At 38.2% G+C, this 12,851-nt stretch overlaps 1 protein-coding gene across 2 annotated transcripts in view; it reads left to right on the top strand.

Moving 5' to 3' along the window:
• Wnt10 (Wnt oncogene analog 10) overlaps window positions 1-12,851 on the top strand; it is a 396,687-nt gene that overhangs the window by 369,805 nt on the left and 14,031 nt on the right. For both annotated transcript variants that reach the window (XM_069841939.1, XM_069841937.1), the window contains exon 3: window positions 9,895-10,226. In XM_069841939.1, coding sequence (XP_069698040.1) covers window positions 9,895-10,226 — 332 coding nt within the window. The remainder of the gene's footprint in view (window positions 1-9,894; window positions 10,227-12,851) is intronic.

Here is a 12,851-nt window from a genome sequence, read left to right as displayed (position 1 = left end):
AAAAAGCACACAACACAAGAATTGTTAGCTAAAGTCATTGAAAATATTCTGAGATTATGTCACTCACACAGAAACCGTTAAATTAATACATCGTTCATGTGACATCAGTCATCACATGATATCAGTCCAAGGATTGTAACAGGAAAGACATACTATTGTTGTAAGAAGAAGAGGTAGATCTTACAGGGGATCAAATTCGAGTAGCCTCAAGATCAGAGCACTAGCGCTTGAGCCACAGACGCGGCTGCACATTCAGGTACTAGTTGGCCCACTGCATCATATACAGTGTGTCCCATTTATCTCGCTCACCCAAAATAATTTTTTTCTTAGACGCCAAATGAAAAATTGTATTAAACAAAAATTGTTTAAATAAAATGAAAAATTAATAATGTATCTATCTTACTATCTTGCTTATTAAGAAGACACGAATAATAATTTCATTTTAAATGGCACTATGTACTTTTTATTCAATGAATCATTAACCTCTTCAACGCCTGTTCAAAAATGTATGTCACCAAAACTTTCACGAGTACCCCGAGAAAAGCTCTCTGCTACGTCTGCTTCGTCTACCACAAATTCTACACCAGAACTAGGATCGAGCCCAGACCGTCTGGATGGAAATCCGGTGCGCTGCTAAGAATATGTCACAATTGGCTCGCATAAGTATCCTGTTTAATATTCAATCCAAAATCCTCAATATCTTATTTTTCGATACCTCGAAGGTTCGTCTACTCAGAATACGGTATTATTTATACGATATACCGTAATGAATGATTATGAAATTTGAAGACGTTAAGAAGGTATGGGATGTCGAAAAAAAAATTAATATCGATTTGTTTTAAAGACAAAAACTCTGTATAGGTATAATATCATTACATTTTATATACTTCATTTTTCAAAGTAAAAACAATATTCGGAACGTTTGATGTTTTTTAAGCACAAAACGTGTGTACTATTCTCTACCCACTGTGAGTGCATTTCCTTTGAGGAGTGACGTTCACACAACAGAACATAATTATGCACGTGACATCTCTATCAAGTATTTTCTTCTTGGGATAACCTACTAAAACGAATGAAGGGAGGAACAAGTTTATAACATGTGTCATCTCAAATCTGGGAGTTTCGAAAACAAATTAGTATTAAACACACGAACTGAGCACCGCACCTATCAATTATTCCTCCTAATAGACTATAATATAGGCCTTTCGGACTGTCCTTCCAGCGTGTCTCGATATTTATCCCTCCCTTCCCCACCTCACATATTCCAAGAACGCAATGCACCTGGAACACCCACAGCTCTCCGAGGGGTGGATTTGAAGACGCAACAATGGTATTTATTGCCAGGAATTTCAGGGCACTTGACACGAGGGTGAGAAGGTAGCACCCTTAACGCGAGAGGACAATAGCTTTCAAATAATTTCTAAATTGATGGTTGGCTTTTATTTCGGAGGTGGAGATGCTTCGTGAGAGGCAAATCCCCCATGCTGGCCAACTTCAGTTCTCTCAATTCAACTAGCCATAGTCATCAATAAGCCTACACAAATTCAAGAACTCATTCAAAAATAATTCAAATAAATAATAAAGTATAGCATTGAAATAAATAATTAAATGTCCCAAAGAAATAAATACTACACAGAAATGTAAAAATAATATTAGAAGAATATACTTTTTTTAGTTGGTTATTTAACGACTACTAGGTAGAAGAATACTGTAATGCGGGGGTAATTAGATAACCGTTCACAAAGAATTGTCTGGCATTAACAATGTTGTTGTTTAGTCAACTGTTCAAAGACAGGTTTGAACCTCATAAGTGACACCAATATAATAAGGCGTCACTCATGAGGCAACTAAGCCAGAATATAATGGGGTAGGCTGGCCAATTCATGTAGTAAAATGCATTGTATTAATGAATTTAATTAATGTAAAACATAATTTAAAGTACTATCCAGAGCCGTCTTATATGGTATTCTTCATTCAAGTTCTTCAAATAAAACTGTTATTTACGACACAAGCGTTAAAAATGGCATTTTATGTTGTAAAGAGGGATGTCTGCAAACCGTTCGTCCGTGCTCGTATACACACAAGTTTCTCGACTTCTCCACTGCTGTATTCTCCCTCTTTGTAATAGTGAAACTTAATCGCATTAAAAACAAACGGTGATAGGTCAGTGGTAGAATATTTGGCTGTAGTTCGAGAGGTATCCGGTTCGAGCCCGAATACACTCTAATTACATTTAATTCTTCATTGTTTCATGTAGGTAGATATCAACGAAATAGTGTTGAAGCAATCTATTTAATTTGACTACGTTTCTTAACAAAAACAGACACTTTTTAAACTAGGCCTGCAATTGATTGAACAGCAGTACCTGATCGCTTACGATTTCTGCCGTGTGACATCTGGTGGGAAATAGTAGATAATCGGTGCATACAGTCAGTGTTAAAAATATTTTCCGCACTAATGTTTTTTCCTTGGTTATTTAACCTCAACTACGAGGTTATTTAGCGTCGATGGTATTGGTGATAGCGAGATGATATTTGGAGAGATGATGTCGAAGATTCGCCATAGATTACTTGACATTTGCCTTACAGTTGGGGAAAACCTCGGAAAAAACTCAACCAGGTAATCAGCCCAAGCAGAAATCGAATCCGCCCCCGAGTGCAACTCCGGATCGGCAGTTAAGCGCTCACTAGTGTTAAAAGTATTTTTCGTACGCTACCGTATAATAATAGTCTATATTTTAACATGACTGTCTGAAGTTAAATAATATTATTTTAGGAATGACCGTCTAAAAATAACTATTTTTTGTGCTGAATAAAAAATACATTTTCGAGATAACAGTTTAATTAAAAATTCCACTGCATATGCTCCCGAGAGTCATCAATAGTAATTAATCATAATGTCCATCATCATCATTATCATCATTGTCATCATCATGTAGTCTTCGGTTCAAGACCTGTTCCGTTTCACATTCCCTCATCTTTCTCTTAGGTGTCCCACATCTGTTTTTCCTATTGTTATGTACTTCATATGCAACGTTTGGTAGTCTTGAAGACAGGTTTTTTTTTTTTTTTTTTGAGCTCGTAAGTAGAAAATTTTTTACGCAAATTGGGTACCAATCTTCCGCACAACCTCCAATTTGGAGGACCAGGAATTCGTTTGTGAGGGTTTCAATACTTTAACCTACGTGACCTTGTTTTCAGGCGTCGGGTCATCCTCTCCCGTCCGCTACACTTAAAGAAGTGCATTGTCCACGGGCTACGGCTTGGACCTAGCAATAGGATTTGCTAACAGAGCTAAGACATTCGCAAAGGAATTTATCGATGTTTTTTCATGTTTCAACATATTGGTATTTGTTGAGACCCTCGAGCTCATAGTAGAACTTTATCCTCCGTTTTTCTCTAGTTTTTATTAATTACCCTTATTATTCAGTTGACCAATTAATAGCCTTGATAAATACAACTCGAGATTTTGCACCTCGATAATTTACTTGTAACTAAATTTACTCGTAAATTTTCGCGTAAAATCAAAAACTCTTGGCATTACCTATGACAGTAGCTATCTCAATTTTATCAATCAGGAAACAAACACAACACTAACAATGCATTTACACGTGCTAATACATTTTATGGAACATTCATATTCTAAACTCTCATAACTAACACTGTGTCCAGTACCAAGACTTTTTTACAGTAAAGTGAAATAATAAAAATTTATTGTTCATTGATACAATATATGACTTCAAGCAATTGGAAACTCAGGAAATATATTTGGGTTCGAGGACAGACTGACTACTAGCACATTCTAGTATATACAGTCACGAAGCTCAATACATAGTAAATATGCACCCATAGATAGTTGCTAACCACTAGGATCGCTACTATCGCCTCATTATAGGCAATGCGAAATAGTACCGGTACAGTCTATTGTTTTTAGCACCCTCACAACTCAAGCTTCGTGATTGTATATACTAGACTGTGCTACTAGCACAGTCTAGTATACAGGGTGTTTGAAAAATACGGGGCATAATTTTCAGGTATGTACTTCCCACATGTAGACAATCAAAATAGTTCATTACAACATGTGTCCGGAAATGCTTCATTTCCGAGTTATGGCCTTCACAACATTTAAATTCACCGGAACGTTTTTCTTTCCGCAGGTCGTTGTCATTACAGAAGACGTTCAAAATGTCCACCTCCTGCTTGAATACAGACCTCACATCGATGTCTCATTGACCTGCGAACACGATCCCAAACTCCAGGAGTATTGCGTATGTCCTCAGAACATGCCACAATTCGATTCCGAAGGGATTCCAAATCAGGCACCGGAGACGAATAAACCAATGATTTTAAATGGCCCCACAAGTAGAAATCGAGAGGCTTCAGATCAGGTGAGCGTGGAGGCCAAGCAATTGGGCCACCTCTACCTATCCATCGATCAGGAAACCTTCGATCCAAGTACCGGCGAGCCGTACGGCTGAAGTGTGCAGGAGCGCCATCATGCAAGAAGTGAATGTGTTGACGATTGATCAGTGGAGTGTCTTCTAAAACAGGAAGTTTGTGTACGCCTGCCCCGTAAGTCTGTTTACAAGTACATGGAGTCCAACTAATCGATCACCAATGATACCGGCCCACATGTTGAGGGAGAACGCACCTGGTGATGAGATGGAACAGTTGCACGTGGGTTTTCATACCCCCATACATGCTGATTGTGGAAATTTGTTATGCCATCTCGTGTGAACTGTGCTTCATCTGTAAATAATACTAAGGCAGGAAAGTTCGGATTTACACCACACTGCTGCAAGACCCACTGACAGAACCTAACTCGTGCAGGGTAATCTGCTGGTGACAGGGCCTGTACACGTTGCAAATGATAAGAATACAATTGATACTCTTTCAACAGTCTCCAGACAGTCGTATGAGGAACATTGACTTGCAACGCTACCTTTCGTGTGCTGATAGAAGGAGTCATGTTCACAGCCTCCAGAATCTCCTCCTGTACTTCTGGAGTTGTAGATCTTAGTCGTCCCCTTCCCAAACCAGGAGAGTTAAATTTTCCATACTCGCACAGACGGTAATGGAGACGTACAAATGTCTTCCGATCTGGACATTGTCGCTGTGGGTACCTCTCCTGGTACAAACGACGAGCCAGCGCAGCATTGCCGTCCGCCTTACCGTACATGAAGTGTATCTCTGCCAGCTCTTGATTTGAATACATGTCGCACAGTCTAACGCCTACACAATACTGAATGTAACCTTCGCCTCGGAATGAACTGTCAGAGTGCCCTCTTAATGTCTCCTTTGACGGCAACGACCTGCGGAAAGAAAAACGTTCCGGTGAATTTCAATGTTGTGAAGGCCATAACTCGGAAATAAAGCATTTCCGGACACATGTTGTAATGAACTATTTTGATTGTCTACATGTGGGAAATACATGCCTGAAATTATGCCCCGTATTTTTAAACACCCTGTATACAGTCACGAAGCTCAATACGTAGTAAATATGCATCCATAGATAGTTGCTGACCACTAGGATCGCTAATATCGCCTCATTACAGACAATGCGAAATAGTACCGGTACAGTCTATTGTTTCTAGCACCCTCACAACTCAAGCTTCGTGACTGTATATACTAGACTGTGCTTCTAGTGTAAGCGGGTCTCGGAGAGTTGCTCTGTGGACAGACAGACGTCACGAGCCGTGGACGATCGTCACTCAGTCCACGTCCACAAGGTTTTACACGGGCAGCGGAATTTCACCTGTTTCACAGTATGCAGTGTACATGTTTTGCTCGTCTTTTTTGTTAGTTGCCTTCCTACCGATTTTGTAAACCTGCACGCTTTCATATTGTTTCAGTTTCTGTGTTCTATGCAAACGGTTATTTAGGAATGTTAAAATCAAGGCGGTTTCCGTGGACTGGAAATCAGGGTCGTATTTATGGATTACTTGAAGTGTCTCGCCTAAAAATACGAAGTGGTGTTGACTTGACCACCATCCCTATCACTGAAAAATCATCTCTTACATGTATAGTAACAAAATAAATACCAAGTAACAATAATCATAATCGCCACTATCACAATAATCCTTCATTCTTTCCATCAACATTAACATAATTACTGTAACGAACTGCATTAATATCATCAAGGGTAACGAACTGGATTCAGAACCGTGCCTTCGTCCTTGTCTCCAGTGTAATACGAATGTCTGTAATCTCATAGCTAATCCTCGACTTAATCTTGGAAGGGTACCTCTCGCTACCACCAAATCCACTAACGTCAGATAACCTCGCCGTTGATACAGCGATGTCAAATAACATATTAAAAAATTCCCGCCATCATTACCATACCATTTCTTTCACAAACAGAATCATTACTAGGACTACTCTCAAAATTATCATCGTCATAATATATTACCATCATATTAACAACACCAGAACCCTTTATCACCACCATCATCATGATCACCACCACTCTCATCATCCATCATCACAGTCTTCACAACTCTCATTCATCATCACTATCACCATCCGACATCCTACCACTACACATCCTCACCACCATCACCATCCATCATTCCATCATCACACATAACCAACAGCACCACTACCAACATCACCACAGCTCTTATCCATCCTCACCACTATCGCCATTCCATCATTCCATAACAACACATCATCATCTTTAACATCACTATCACCCCCTCATCCATTATCACCACCAATACGATCCATTATCCCACAACCACACATCATCATTATCACCAACATCCATCACCACCACCAACATTATTCTTTTAACTACAGTACCTTCAATGCACTATAGGCCTACACACTATCAGTATCAACAATAACACTACCTATATTGTTATTGTTATTACGTCCTTCATCACTGTCACTACCACTCTGTGCTGTATTGTGTCTATCATTAACACTTCTATCACAACATTTTTATTACTTATAACATTATCACCACTACCATATCAATCTTTAATATCACATCATCACTGTCACTTCATCATTATTATCATTACTATCATTAACACCTCTATCACATCATCTTTATTACCATTACCATCATCACCTCCACCATATTAATCTTCATTACCAATGCCATCTTTACTATTTTATCACCTTTATTACTACCACCGTCATTATCACCTCTACCACATCATCATTATTACCACTACCATCTTTACTATAATATCTGTATTACCAATATCATCATCATTGCCACATCGTCTTCATTACCATTACATCAACACTATATTATCTTCAATATATCAATCTTTATTACCGCTATCATCACTACCACATCATCTTTATTATCACTATTGTCATCACTACCACATCATTTTTACTACTACTTTATAACTTCTACCACATCAATTTTTATTACTACTAGCATCACCCCCTCAACCACATCAATCTTTATTACCACTACAATCATCACTGCCACATCTCCTTTATTACTACTATCATCACCTCTACTACATCAGTCCTTATTACCACTACCATCATCACTGCCATATCATCTTTATTACTACTACTATATCCACTTCCACCACATCAATCTTTATTATCACTATCATTATTACTGCCACGTCATCTTTATTTCTACTACCATCGTCACCTCTACCGCATCAATCTTTATTACCATTACCATCATCACTGCCACATCTTCTTCATTACTACTACTATCATCATCTCTACCACATCAATCTTTATTACCATCTCTGCCACATCTTCATTACTACTATTATCATCACCTCTACCACATCGATCTTTATTACCACTACCATCATCACTGCCACATCATCTTTATTACTACAACTATCATCACCACTACCATATTAATCTCTATTACCACTACCATCACCTCTGCCACATCTTCTTCATTACTACTATTATCATCTCCTCTACCACATCAATCTTTATTATCACTACCATCATCACTACCACATCTTCATTACTAATATCATCACCTCAAACACATCGATCTCTATTACCACTACCATCATCACTGCCACATCATCTTTATTAGTACTATCACCACCTCTACTACATCAATCTTTATTACAACTATTACCATTATTACCACGTATTCTTCATTACTACTACTATCATCACCTCTATCACATCAATCTTTATTACCACTATCATAATCTCTGCCACATCATCTTTATTACTACTACTATCATCACCTCTACCACATCAATCTTTATTACTATTACCATCATCACTGCCACACCTTCTTCATTACTACTATCACCACCTCTACCACATCAATCACTGTCACATCATCTTTATTACTACTATTACCATCACCTCTACCACATCAATCTTTATTACCACTACCATCATCACTGCCACATAATCTTTATTACTATTACCATCAACTCAAACATATCAATCTTTATTATCACTACCATCATCACTGCCACATAATCTGTATTACTATTATCATCACCTCAAACACATTAATCTTTATTACTATTACCATCATCACTACCACATCATCTTTATTAGTACTACTATCATTACCTCTACCACACCAATCTTTATTACCACTACCATCATCACTGCCACATCATCTTTATTACTACTATCATCACCTCAAACACATCAATCTTTATTACCACTACTATCATCACTGCCACATAATCTTTATTATTATTATCATCACCTCAAACACATCAATCTTTATTACCCTTACCATCATCACTACCACATCATCTTTATTAGTACTACTATCATCACATCTACCATAGCAATCTTTATTATCACTACCATCATCACTGCGACATCATCGTTATTAGTACTACTAACATCATCTCTACCACATCAATCTTTATTACTACTGCCACGTCATCTTTATTACTACTACTAATAGCATCTCTACCACACCAACCTTTACCACCACATTATCACTACCACATCATCTTCATTACTATTAATATCTCCTCTACATCATCAATCTTTATTACCAGTAGTATCATTATTACTGCCACATCATCTTTATTACTATTACCATCATCACCTCTGCCATATCAATTTTTATTAGCATTATCATTGTCATAACTATTATAATACCTTTATTATCACTACCATCATTATTATCGACATTTTTACCACTTTCATTCCAGTTCCACCACTGCCATTTTCAGTATTTTCACAATCAATATTATTGCATTATTTATAGGCTTATTAATATCGCCGACATTCCTGTCATTATTACCACCGATACTGTCGTTATTATCTTATTCTTCTTCACTATCATTAACACCATCACCATTACCAGCACTACTGTAACCACTATCATTACCACTTTAGCATTAATATCACCATCGTCATTACTTCTACACCATCTTCATCACTTACATTATTACTATCAACATTGTCATCATCTTCATCGCAATCATCACCACTATCGACATAACCATCACACTAACCTTGTCACCGCCAACACCACATTTCGTAATCTTTCACAACTCACGGTCTGGTCTCATGCTAATTTCTACAGTTTCTTTTCTGTCCTATTTGCATTTTCAAGTTAGTTGATATTTATTAAGTATCGGTAGTAGATGAATGGAAGTAGTTTCTTCTTCTTCTTCTTCTTCTTCTTCCTCCTCTTCTTCTTCTGCCTTTCCAGGGATTGAAGTTTATCCCGTTCCACGCCAAAGACATTTATTCTTGAAACTGGTCTTTCCATCTGGTTCTCGGCCCTCCTATATCCCGTCTTCCATTCGGTTTATAAAATAAAGCTTGCTGCGGTAGTCTGTCAGGGGACATTCGGTTGACATGCTCTTGCCAGTTCTTTTGGTATTGAATTACTACTTCTTATACCCAGTGCCGTTCTTATGGTAGTTTATTATTCAAAATAGAAAATATGCATGGTTTTCAGGCTACAGGGAGTCCGCCTTCGCGTACGCCATCTCGTCGGCCGGAGTGGCGCACAGCGTGGCACGGGCCTGCAGCATGGGCAAGCTGATGGCGTGCGGGTGCGACCCGGCGAGCTACCGGGCCGCGGGCCGGCACCGTCAGGGCTTCCGCCTGGGCAACAAGGCGGCCAAGGGCACTCACAGGTCGAGAAGCGCCAGCAGGTGGAAGTGGGGCGGCTGCTCTCATAACCTGGACTTCGGCATCGACTTCTCCAAGTCGTTCCTAGATTCGAGGGAGAAGGCGGGGGACATCCAGTCCCGCATCAACTTGCACAACAACCAGGCAGGCAGATTGGTAAGTGTGATAGGCCTATATCCAGCTACACAACAACTAGGTAAATTGGCAATTGTGATGCATCCAGTCACACTTTAATCATGGAAGCTAGCATCAGACATCGAGTCCCATATAAACTAGAAACTGGTAAGTACGATGCATCCAGTCATACATCAACAATTCAGGGAGGATAGTATTCATAGATACGACTCATCCAGTTAGCCTAAACTTCATAACAATCAGACATTCAGATTGATGTGTGAGTCCACACCTGTGGAGTAACGGTTAGCGTGTCTGGCCGCGAAACCAGGTGGCCCGGGTTCGAATCCCGGTCGGGACAAGTTACCTGGTTGAGGTTTTTCCGGGGTTTCCCTCAACCCAATAAGAGCAAATGCTGGGTAACTTTCGGTGCTGGACCCCGGACTCATTTCACCAGCATTATCACCTTCATCTTATTCAGACGCTAAATAACCTAAGATGTTGATACTGTAAAGCTCGTAAAATAACCTACTAAAATAAAAAAAAATGATGTGTGACAAAGCGACTTCCATTCACAAAACAATCGGGGAAGCAAATTTGTTGAGTATAGCATTGAATTAAAATCATGAAAGAGCTAAGTAAGCTGACAAGTTATAGAAATACATCCAGTCACAGTAGTCAGATATGCAGACTGGTGAGCTAAAAGTAGAAGCATCGGCGGAGAGAGAACCGTTTCATTAGGGGTCCAAGCAAACCCATAGAATTCCGATATAACAAGGTTATGGGAGACATCATTTATCTTCTTCGCCCGTTATAGCTTGTTCGTGGTACAATATATCGGAATATGATTATTTAATAAAAGTATTTTCGGGGGGTATGTTTCTTACAGTGTTACATCCATATTCGTGATGTTTCGGACAGATTGCAAACATCCTGTCATATAACCAGAGAGGTATACTGGCAAGTTTGATATGCTCAGCCACACAACAATCAGGGAGGTAGTATTGCTAAATGTGAGACATCTAGTAATACAACTACAACGCAGAGAGATTGTTAATGTGATACATCTATTCATACAACAACCACACAGGTAGGTGCAGTACAAATATTCAGCTATACAACAACCAGAGAGGAGATCAATGATACATCCAGTCACACAATAATAGTATGTAGACTGCTACGTGTGATACATCCAGTCACATACACACCATGCAGGCAGATTGCTAAGTATGATGGATTCAGTCACACAACCACCGCGCAGTCAGACTGATAAGTGTGATATCATACAACCATACCACCAGTCACACAACCACCAAAGAGACAGACTAGGAACTTTGGCACATCCAGTCACCCAATAATCAAAGACATAGCCTGCGCAACAGGGGGGTGAAACTGAGATAGGAGTTTCCGGTAGCAAGACTGTGCAGTCCGTTGTTTAGTTGCTCGATCACCAGAAGTGCTAAACGTTCAATGGAATTTTCTGATTGGATGCTAATGGGAAACACCGTTGTATACAAGATATATCTCGTAGGGAACAGAAAGTCACACAGAACAACAAAAAGACGAGAGCCTGATGACTATTTTATGAGTCTTTGTATGTTTATGTTATTTAATTAAGAAAATAAGTGAAAATACCATCAGAACAACTAATATTTTATTTATACTTGTTCTGTTTAAATCTTTACTTATTAATTAAATAACATAAAAACACAAAAATAACAACATTTATCTTTAACAATCTTTATAATTTGATCAATAAAACCATCAATATCGCGCTCAAATTTTCAAATGTTAAGCTTCACAGCCAGACCATCAGGAACGCAGGTATTGCTAGAAGTATTGATTTCTGTTTTTTTTTTTTTTCTTTTTTAATCTAGATTAAAATTGCAAGTTTCTTGTTTATGTTAGTTAATTAGTTAGGATACAATTAATTATGATACTTAATCACTCATTTAAAGTTTGTGTGACTGCAACCTGTGTATATTTTTATGTGGCTTTACTTTGTTTAAAGTGTTTTTCTCTCTTTATTTTTTGTGTACCTTTATTTTGTATATAGTGTATTTTTTTTCTGTTTATTTTTATTATTGTATTTGTATTCCTGGTGTTGTGGAAGAGAAGGCCTGATGGCCTTAACTACACCAGAATAAATAAATAAATAAATAAATAATAAAATAAATAAATTTTTGTTCTCTGCTTCCCTATCGTAAGATGTGCTGTGCATTTCTATTATTTTGTTGTTCTGTGCTGCGCAGTGATAAATTCAGTCACTCAATATGTAGCACATAGACTGATAAATATTTGTAATACAAACGCAAGTAAATTTTAGTTCCTTTCAACTCTGGGTATTTCGTTACACGCAAATTCGAAACCTGGATATTGTAAATGTCAACAATGTCGGTTTCTGTTTGACATTCCTTCTACTTGAACAGTGCGCTTTCTTTTCAATGGCATAAGAGTTAAATTTTTCAGAATTTTCCATTCTCGGACAGTAATTTAATGTTGTCCCGTCCCTTTTCCAGAGTAAACTTAACGGATTAGAAAAGAACATGCTTCAACAGGCATTGTCTACTACTGGAACTACAACACGAAGAAAATATAATACAAACACACTACACTAAAGTAAAGTTTATATAACCTATGTACAAAGTTACAGTATCCACAATAGGA

Source organism: Periplaneta americana, chromosome 12, assembly GCF_040183065.1.
Source record: "Periplaneta americana isolate PAMFEO1 chromosome 12, P.americana_PAMFEO1_priV1, whole genome shotgun sequence".
NCBI lineage: Eukaryota > Metazoa > Arthropoda > Insecta > Blattodea > Blattidae > Periplaneta > Periplaneta americana.
The sequence above is the reverse complement of the archived record's forward strand: the minus strand, read 5'-3'. Positions and strand labels throughout refer to the sequence as shown.